The following is a 10733-nucleotide window of genomic DNA, read 5'->3' on the forward strand; positions in this document are numbered from 1 at the left end:
AGAATTAATTGTAGCACCCCCACCCCCACCACCAAATCATTAACACACACACACACACACACACACACATTTTCCTGTTAGTCGGCCACATTGAGAGTGCTTTGTGAAAGAAAAAAAAAAGACATTCACAAATCAAAACTGGAAAATGACATTTGTCTGTAAATGGCTTCTTGGTCTGGAAATGGCGTGGTTTTTTTTTGTTGTTGTTGTTGGTTTTCTTTTTTCTTTTCTTTTTTTTTTTTTTTTTGTCCTTTTCAACGTGGGAGGGGGCATTGAGAGCGCTTTAAGAAGACTTTTTTTCCAGGTGGAAGGAGATGAAAAGACGTTAATTAGTTGTTTGTCAAGTGACATTTGGTTGTTTGGTTTTGGGTTTTCTCTTGATTGCGGTTTTTCCTCTTTGGCCAGAAAAAAAAAAAAAGGCAGGGAGGGGGGATTGTTAACTATAAGGAGATGGCCTTTCCTCCTTTTTTCTTAAGGGGGGAGGGACAAAATAAAACATAAGCATAAAAGAAATTGTTGAAATGACCAGAAGAATTACACAAGCATTAATTAGTATGGAAGTTTTCCACTTCCTCAGTAATTTGGCTATCTGAGTTAATTTGTGAATTCGCTAGGTTAAAACCTAGTTCATGGTCACATTTCAACAAAACAGCTTGAGTATAAAGAATAAAAATGTAAAAGGCTGAATTTTCTTTGTGGTGGTGTTTGGTTTGCTTTTTTTGGATGGGTCACCTCTTTGTTCTCCTGGGTCCAGATTTATATAAAGCAGAAAATTATTAAGTGGAAATAAACCTGGTGTTTATGCATTTGCTATTTCAATAATTAAATGATACATATGTCGAAGTCTTGCCTAAAACTTCTAAAGGTAGAATTAATGCTATGTGAATTATTAATATGTATGTAACTTGATTTCAAAGTATAAGCCTGGAAAAGTCTAGAATCTTTCCTAGGAATACCATCTTGCTACCTGAATACTAATTTGAAACAAATGTGATACTAAGGGTGCCTTAAATTTCTAACACCTTTGCTCAGTGATAACAAAGTCTCTACTTAATTTGAGACTGTTACTCTGAACACACCTTGCATATCTGTGGGCTTATTTTCCCCAGGTGTCCCAGTCTATATGGCTACATTTTATCATTATTTATTGACAGCCTCTGGCATGGGGGGTCTGCAGCCCAGCTCAATGCCACACATTTTGCATTTTTAAATGGTGTTTCTCGCCAAATAATGCCCCCCCCAAGAGGAAACCTAATGATACCCCAAATCCTGTTTTTAAGTGCATCTTAATTTAATGACAAAGTTGAGTAAATGACAGTGCCACAAAAGATGTCGCAGTAATTTTTCAGCCCAGTTCTCTAATTTCATAAATGTGGAAACTGAGGCACAGATCTGTTTGTGTAAGAGAGAGGTGTTACACATGTTAACACTTCTGACAAAAGAATTTGGAGATTCTGATTAATGTCATGTATTCTCTGCATGGAATCTCTTAATAGTGCCTTTAATATTTTAACTTATTAGAGTTGGGCTCATTAAGATACAGTGTTTGCTTTGAAATCAATGTTTCTGTGGAAACTAATTTTAACTTTTACAGATATTGATTACAGCCTTGTGAAAAGGCAAGAGAAGGAGGAATGCTTTGCTCTCTGGGCAGTAAAACAAAAGCAATTAATAAAATTAAAAGTGAAGGAAAAAAAAGGGAAAAGGGTAAAGAAAAAAACCAAACAGGTTTGTGTGGGAGGAGGGCAAAAAATTTTTCACACAAAGAGTATTTGTTGAAGTGAGTGTACATTTGCAAAAAAGAAAATGAAAAAATAGCAATCCTCCTTCTAGCTGGGTGGAAATGTGCTTTTTTCATAAAATATATGTTTACAAAGAAAGGTGATTTAAAATGGAGGCATGTGTTCCTTCTTACTTTGAGAAGGGCTTGAGGAATCTGAAAATTCAGTAGCTCCCAGGAATATTTTCCTCAAGATTAAAGTCGTGTCCTTTGAATACTTGTTACAGTTGTTGCTGCATGTGGTTATGGTTGTTCTCAAGCACTACGTTTGATATTAAAATGTGTTTTTCGAGAAGATGACAGACCATTGATGGGTTCCCCCCCCCCCCCGCCTCCCACCCCCTGCAACATGGTGGTTGTATCCAGAGAGAATTTCTCTTTAGGAAAATACCCTTTGCGGGAAAGGAGGACACATGTAACCTTGCGGGTTAGGGTTGAGTTTTGAGTAGCCCAAGGGGAGAGAAAGCTGCCCGCAAAGCAGCTGCATTGTGAGAATTTGCGGGAGGGAAATGCTGCGTCAGTCTGGGCGCTGAAGGAGACTGCGGTGTGTGGGTATTGTTCGTGAATCCTGGGTGTTTTAACCATGAAAGCTCCGACAAACCGTGAATTCTGTGGCTGTCTACACTGATGTGTGCGTTTCACCAGTGAATGCTCCTGTTTCAAGGATTCAGTTTCAGTTTTAACTTCAATTTTCTTCCCCCCGCCACCTCCAATGACAAAATTGCGTCATTCCTTCTCTTTGCCCCTTGGCTTCCCCACCCTACAAATTTTAAAAACAACCCAAGGTGGGGGGGGGGGAACAGATCCTGAAAACAGCATTTGTAATTTGTAATTCTCATCATTGTGATGGTGAATACTGCAGGTAGACAGAGTGGGACATGTGTTTCATTTTCTCTGCGTCGAAATGTCAAGGAAAATTGCAAGTCTGTTATGTTGTTTGTTTTTTGCGTGCTGCTTCTATGGAAAAGACAGCAGTCCTCTTCCCTGCCCGAAGTGTGTAAGATGCCTCCTTCATAACCTGAGACTTACTTTCATTTTCTAGGTGCCGGAGAATCTGGTAAAAGCACCATTGTGAAGCAAATGAGGATCCTGCATGTTAATGGGTTTAATGGAGAGTAAGTGTCAACTCTGTGCCAAGGGCACGTAAGATTCACACAGTGTATACTAACCTTTAGGAAGTTTAGGTAGATTTGGGGGGCTGGGCAGCCAATTTCCACTTAATTTTTTCAGCCTACCTATTAGAAAATCCAGGGAAGAACTCTTTGGGGATTTCCCCCCTCCCTCCTTTTAATCTTGGTGCAGCAATGAATAATAATAGTAATACTAAAGCACCGGTGTTCTTATAAAAATACCCCCCCCACCCCAGGAAAGTAGCACCTGGTTGGCCCCATGACAGGTCTGCTGCAGACCTGTCCATGGATTTTGGTGCAGTGGGTCTCCAGCATGGCTGACACCTGCCGTGGCCACCCTGTCTGCGGGCAACCTGACCACTGCAAAGAAGCCCCCCCGTCTGCCCCCACACCCCAGCAGATGTCAGCGCAATGCACCAATGCAGGATGTTTTAAACTATTAGGGAAAAACAGTTGCAGTAATGTTCTCACGTAAAACAAAGTTGGAAAGAGGCAGCAGCCCCTGTTAATAATTCCTCATTCCCTCACCACCCCCCTTTGGAATTAATATTATGGGCAAATCACTGTTTCCCTTTCTAAAAATCAATAATATTGCCTAAAGAAAGAAAAAGGAGACATTTAAGTGATGGAGACTGGGAGTTAGGTACTTGTGGCCGTGTCAAGGGGCATTTTTGCCTTTGAAAAGTCCTTGCAGGCATCTTGGTGTAGGACAGGGTGACAATACCGCATTGAGAATAAAGATTAAAAGAGAGTGCGTGTGTACTAGGGATGGAGGAGAAATGTGGGTCCTGCTTGCCGTGAAGAATGCAAACAGAGGGCAGCCCTCAATATAATTAGGGTATTTGCTTTTCTCCCCAGACCCCAAATGTCCCCCCCATTGTGAAACAGAAAATGCGAAATCTACCAGCCTCCACTTTCACTGGGGTGACAGCCATTCACCTCACCAGATTGCAAACACCTGAAGGCACTAGTTTGCAATTACTGGCTAATTAGCAATCCCATTCCCTTCCCTCAACCTGGATTCAGTTGAAAACTTGCCTCTCCATTGTATCCCCTTTAGTTTCAAAGGGGGACATTGAGTCAAGGCCGCATAGTTTCAGTAATGCACCAAAACCCCACAAAAACAAACCAGTAAAAAGCCACTTACAGACGCCTACTCTGCACCAAGCACTGGGGGCACAAAGATGAATTTTATTACCTTTCAGAAGTAAAAGGACTGCACTTGAAGGCAGCTCTTTATGGAACATTCTAGAATTTCTTAGGTCAGATAATAGGGGCTGAGGATGATGTCACGCATACAAATGGGTGCTTTAGTTTAGGGTGCCTTCTATGCTTTAAGCACAGATTCGGAAGGATGGGCTATTTTACCAATTTTACGAGTGACTCGATGAGTTATCAATACGCACGTTCGTGCGGCTAATTAACTACTCACTTGTCACAAAGCAATTCTGGAATTCTTAATTCCTGACACAGACTTCCATAAAGCCCTAGTCCCAGAGATTGCCAGTGGTGGATAAACAAAAAGCCAGAAACCGACTTTTAGCTATGTGAATTTGTAATTTAAAGAAAAATCTTGCATAATTATTTTTCCCCGTAACTTGCCGGGGAGTGCTTCTTCATGAGGCTAGTTGAGCAAAAATAATTTGACCATGTACCCTCTAGATAAATATTTTGATTAAAACTGGACATGGCTAGCATTTTTAAAAGGGTGCAACCGCTGCTGTTTACCTTAGCTCGAATCCAGCAGAAGGTGGGACATCCTTGCAATGATTTACTTAAGGCTTCATCACTCTCCAGACTGCCCCACGATTTTTTAATTTTTAGAGAAAGGATTCTCCTCCCTTGGCAAGCCAGTCTGTAATGCACACGAGACATTTAAACCAGAACTTCTCTTTTCTATTTTCTTTTTAAAAAGAGGAAGCGACATTCCCAGTTTGCCTGCCTCATAGAGGAAGCCATAGGTAATCTCTCAGGATGTTAAATTTAGCCCGTGGAAGTGACATACAGGGGAATTCTTCATGTGAGTCTAGAAATCTTATTTTTGTCTCCTCCAAGTGAGCCTCCTTTTTTCTTTTTCCTCAGTGTGGTATTGCAACAAGAGCAGTTTCCTTCTTCACTAGGAATTCCCTCTGAAATGATGGTGACATCCGTCCACTAAGGCGTGTTTTGCGTGGTCCAGGGCATTTTCCTCCTCGCTCCCGTAAATGTGCGCTTTGTTAGGGCTGGGCTGAGCTGTTCAATTTGCCTTAACTGTCCGCAGATTGCTGTGCCAATTACATTTTTAGAGTAAGGTGTAATATTAATCTGACCTTGAGACATACAGAGGTCAAGTGCGGATTTTCCTAACTCAAAGCTAACTCTTCCTTACCTTTAGTATCAAAGGGGAAAAAAAGTGCCATTAACATTGGTCGAGCTAATAAGCTAATCAATTGCAAAACCACGTAGAACGTAGAACGCTTAGCCGTCCTGCCCTTCGCACTTCCAAGGAGGGATTCCTATCACTTACGAAGATTGCGTTTTGAGTAGGGTTTTTTTGTTGGTGGTGGGTTTTGTTTTGTTTTTTTTCCAGTTTTTTTTTGGGGGGGGTGTTAGTGGTAGTGGGTTTTGTTCTTTCTTTTTTTTTCTTTTTTTTTGCTGCCTCACGGTGCAGACGCAGTTTTTATTGATGACAATTTATCGGGAACAGTTCTATATAAATAAAAACACTTCATAGGTAGTTTCCCCGACTACAAGAAGGGAGGAAATTAATACTGTACCAGGAAATCATGGGCAAAGATCACCCATGTCTGGGCCTTTGTGTGTTCAGATACAACGTGGTAAAGATTGAGATCTGGGAGCATTAAGGAGCCTTAAGCGCTGCTATATTCTCCAAAGAATTGTGAGATAAATCACGGCGTTATCTCCCTAATGCATGTACATTTAGTGAAAGCACTAGAAAATAATTATCCGTCCCTTCTGTATACCCGACCAGAGCGTCTCCAGAGGGCTCGGCTAATAGGGTGCGAAGGTGTGGCATTCTTCCCGCCACTGCCTGCCGTCTCCGTAGACCTTGCAGCGTGGCCCGAAAGGCGGCTAGGACTGAAGGGGAGGATGGCCGTCTGTTCAGGAATGGAGAGAGGCTGTGTGGGGTTTTTGGGAAATTGCGGTGCTTTGCAGATTAGGTGAGCTTTCAATCTCTCTTTAAAAGGGGCGGCGAAGAGGACCCGCAGGCTGCAAGGAGCAACAGCGATGGGTAGGCACATTCAAAAACAGAAAAACTTTTTAACAAACAAACAAACACGAAGATCATACTGGGAAACTGAGGGCCGAGCCCGGGGAGGAAACAAAACTCATTCCAGGGCCATCCGCCATCGTGGTTTACGTGTGCACCTGACACCTGAACGGTCTCAACATTTCAGAGCAAGCAAAGCGCAAAACATAAGTTTGGGGGGCCATCCTTTAAATGTAATTAAATCCAGCTGGGGAAAAGTTATAGATTTCAGCTTCAGACCAGTTTAAGATTTCGAGAATTGATGTTTTTCCATATGGTTTCTGTTTCCCCACCGCCCCCCACACACCCCAGCTGTCCGTTTGAATTGGCTACTTGTTTTTAAAACTATCTACTAAATTCCATCCACCCAGTTGCTTGGTCTGATTTTAAAATTTCAGACTCTTGGGGGGAAAAAAATCTTTTTCCCTTATCAAAATCTGTGGTGCTACACTGTCCGTAATTTGGAGAGGAAAAAAAAAAAGTTCCTCAGCATCTTGCAGGGGGTCATTGTTAAGAATGATCTCAAAGCCTCTGATCTAAGATCTTCGAGTATATTTTTAATTGGAGGCATATTGTGTTAGCTAGTGGATAGGAAATTTCACGATGGCATCCGCTTTTTTTTTCTCCATTCATTATCAATTTTGTTTTTCTTCACCTCCTACATCCCCACTCCCCATTACACACCAACACGCACACGCATGCCAGGTAACCATTGGAAGTCCGCTTGCATATTCAGCATGCAGTAACGAAGCAGCTATTTCTCATGAGAACACGCAGAGCCAATTGACCTAGCCTAGGGCATCTCAAAGAAATAGCTTCTGTGGCGGGGGGGTGGGGGGGTGGGGGGGGTGGGGCGGGGCAAAGGATCCTGGGGTCGGGACAAAGTAACTTACACGTGTTTGTTCATCTGTTTCTTTTAGAATATATTATCCCTAGATGATGGCTACAGTTTCTCATCTTCCCGGCTATGTCCTATCACACTTTGCATGCTGGAATTGCCTGGTCTTAGGAACTTCTAATAAGAATACTATTCTGTTGTGGGGGGGAGGGGGAGGGGGCCCTACCACCTAACCTCTAAAGATAACTGAAAACAAAACAAAAACTACAAAAAACCATAAAAAATCACACAAAAAAAATATGGAATGAAATCCTTAATTGGCAAAAATGTAGTGTAATAGCAATCCAAAAAAAGGCATCTGCGTAAGAGTGACAGTTTGCTGTACCAAAAGTTGGCATTTGAGAAATATGACAAGCCCTTATTGAACCACCTGTTGTGTGCTAGACGCTGTGCTAGACCCTTGAACCCTACTAATACCTTGCCTGCACTTCTCTCTGTGACTCTGTTCTGCAAGTAAATACAAGAATTAACATACGTGATAAATAAAAATTCTCTGCATGTCTCAGCAATCCCTGTATCTTGCGTCTGTCTTCTGTCTTTCTTCTTTTGTCTGTCCTTTCCCACAAAAAGCACAAAGATCAGGTGTAGGACTGAAAGAGACTTTCAGGACAGCGCAGCCTCCCCCTACTACTTAGGCAGCTGATGGGGGGGAGGGGGAGGCGCTCTTAAAACTCAAACCCAGACAACAGGCTTTATATACATGTTGGGGGGGGGGGAGGAAGGGAGCAATGTGCTACAGGCACTTCTCGCCCCAGCCCCAATATTTTAGTCCCTCCAAATTGTAGTAGCAGCTACATAATTTGGCTTTGTTAAGTAGTTTAGAGACATCCGAGGGATTTTCTCTGAATTTCACAATCAACGTTAGATTCATTAAGCGATAGTAAAAATGACGTTGAACCCGCCAGCCCCAGTATAATATCGCCGTCTACATAGTAATTGCTTCAATGGAAGAGTTTTATGTTTTAGTATTACACACCCGAATTAGATTTTAGATTTCTATTTTAGCTGTTTTATACTTGATATACTCCCACAACTATTCACATACGTAGATGAATACTGAACACGTTCTCAAAATATCCGTATTTAAGACTGGAAGTTTTCCAATTATCATACTACTCCTTAGACCAAAATATCAAACTGAATGAAAGAACCTAGTTTCTGGAAGTTCTTTCCTCTTGCGGTACGTACATTTGGGTATTGAATACCCAGACATCTCTAATTTTAACTACCGTAGGACCTTGAAACTGAAGGTTAATGGCTCTCGTTACCATGGAAACGGAGCCTGTTTTTAATGAATGGGAATGATTTGTCCTGTGGGGTTTCAGGTAAATCTGAGCCCACGAGTGAACTAATTAGGGACCGATGCACATCCTTTAAAAATGTCTAGTGTCTGAGTGATTTAGACTATAGCAGCGAGTCTGGACATGGTTCCTAATTTCAGAAACGAGCTTTTGTGGTGCACGTGCAGAGCAGAGAAGTCCCACAGAAGGGTCAGGACTCTGGGTCCCTTTTCAGTGTAGGGTGGTTGCATTAAAAGTGGGGGGCCAGAGCCAGACCTCCAGTCAGGGCGTGAATGCCTCACTTGTGGTTTGCAGGACACCTCTTGCCGTCATGTCTATTCCCTCGAGTTCTCCTGACTTCCAGCACTTTTAAGTGGCCCCTGAGGGGTTCCTGGTACCGTTTAACCCCCCCCCCACACACACACCCCAAAACCTACTGAACCTCCCCCACTGATGAGAATGCTTCTAAACTAGCTTCTCACTCTGATATAAAAAACAGTTTCTCTGAGGCCAGTTTACCACAAAGAGGGCTGACCCTGGAGAAGGGATGAAATGAAATCAGAAAATCAGGGCCCACCCCTCAAATCAATATGCAGATCTTTCTTTTGATAAGAATAAAACGGGCAGGAAACATTAGCTATTACAATTGCCTGGAAAACTCAGGACCAGGATCTGTGGGGGGCAGGGCTGTTGGCAGGCGAGCACATGACCCCTGCACCCCGATTTCTCCCCGGCGCCCTGCCCTACAACTAACCGTTCTGCTGGCCCGTGGGTGCTATTGACACCCCCCTTCTTTGTGTTTCCTCTACTCCTCTACCTCCATTCCAGGACTCTTGGTGAAAAGCAACCAAGTGAAAGCTTCAACAATTAGGAATCTCTAGATTGTTTTTAAAATTCCTACGCAGCAAGAAAAAGATGAGCTCTGTCCCTTCTGCCTCTGTGCTTTTCCTCTCAGCCTTAGTTTCCTCCGTGAGGGGGCGGCGCCTTACTTGCACACGACGGTGCTGGCGTGTCCCTGGGCCTAGTACACAGTAGGTGTGTCCTGCACACGGGTTCCACTCCCCCCACCCAAATCCGCAAGGTTGAGGCAATAGGTGTGATAAGATTTACCCCAAGCAAGAGGTCCTTTTTATCCCCTGAAGACGCAAACTCTAGAATCTTCTTTGGTCGTGTGTCTAATGAAGGACAGTTGCTGAAAGACACTTACTGCATTTAGATTGAGGTGATGGGCAGCAAGCATTCTGTCAGCCCCCCCCCCCCAAGGAGTCAAAGGGTGTGGCCTTTCCTTGTGGTCCCAGTGACTCTGAATAAAGATCATCCTCATGTCCTGTATGACTTAGGTTCAAATCATAGTTAAAAGGCAGCTAAAGCTCTGACTTCTACTTAATAGGGGCCCCTGCCCCCCATCCCCCCAGCACACAAGTCCCAGATCATGAAGACTCCTGGGGGCAGAATCTTATTTTATCCCTATTCACGCTGAGGAATCAATGTATATTCACATCACCTAGAAACGTCATTGCTGCTGGCTTAGTGACTGACACAGTGACTTAATTAATAAAAATGGCCTCAAAGCCTTAAAATCTAATATCACCGTCTGCCTTCCCTGGTCTCTGTATACTAGTCCAGTGACAGAGTAAGCCCCAAGTGGAACCATGAAACTTTTTCTCCTCCCCAATGATTGACATATCAGCCCCTTACACCCCTCCACCCCCCACATACACACACACACACACTCTCTCTCTCTCTCACGTGTTGATAAGGGCCAGTAGAAACCTTTTAGGACGTGTTGGCGTGCAGTGGGAGCTTCGAAAAATGGGCCCATGTCTGAAACGCCCAAAGAACCGGGTCTGACTTCTGGTACAGTAGACTCGATCGTTCTCTCGATGCCAGTTTGCTAATCGGCTCCAATCGGGCGTGTCTTCGGGACACATTCAATTCGAAACCACCTTTATTCAGGAACCTCCAATCTGGACAGATTTGAACCCACGGCTCTTGCAAGAACAGAATACTATGCTTTTAGTTGGACTGTCTTGACTAAAGAGACCCTGTTCGTCCGCATGATGCAATATCATGTCTCTCTCTTTTCAATCCCACTGTAGTGAGAAGGCGACCAAAGTGCAGGACATCAAAAACAACCTGAAAGAGGCGATCGAAGTACGTGTCTGGGTCCTTTCTCTCTTCTCGTAGCCCCCGCTCAGGCAGTGCCGTCCCCCTGACTGCTTTGCTCACTCGTTTTCAGACCATCGTGGCCGCCATGAGCAACCTGGTGCCGCCCGTGGAGCTGGCCAACCCTGAGAACCAGTTCAGAGTGGACTATATTCTGAGCGTGATGAACGTACCGGACTTCGATTTCCCTCCCGTAAGCTAAGCTCTTGGTTCTGTCCCCCCCCCCCCC

General features: G+C 43.7%; 1 protein-coding gene across 1 annotated transcript in view; it reads left to right on the top strand.

The window, feature by feature from the left end:
- Window positions 1-10733, top strand: part of LOC103670935 (guanine nucleotide-binding protein G(s) subunit alpha isoforms XLas) — a 54376-nt gene that overhangs the window by 36606 nt on the left and 7037 nt on the right. The window contains 4 exon segments of the mRNA XM_040638526.1: window positions 2823-2895; window positions 6098-6142; window positions 10438-10492; window positions 10578-10697. Of these exon segments, the coding sequence (XP_040494460.1) occupies window positions 2823-2895; window positions 6098-6142; window positions 10438-10492; window positions 10578-10697 (293 nt within the window).

This window comes from Ursus maritimus, unplaced genomic scaffold (genome assembly GCF_017311325.1).
Source record: "Ursus maritimus isolate PB19 unplaced genomic scaffold, ASM1731132v1 scaffold_22, whole genome shotgun sequence".
In the NCBI taxonomy this organism is placed as follows: domain Eukaryota; kingdom Metazoa; phylum Chordata; class Mammalia; order Carnivora; family Ursidae; genus Ursus; species Ursus maritimus.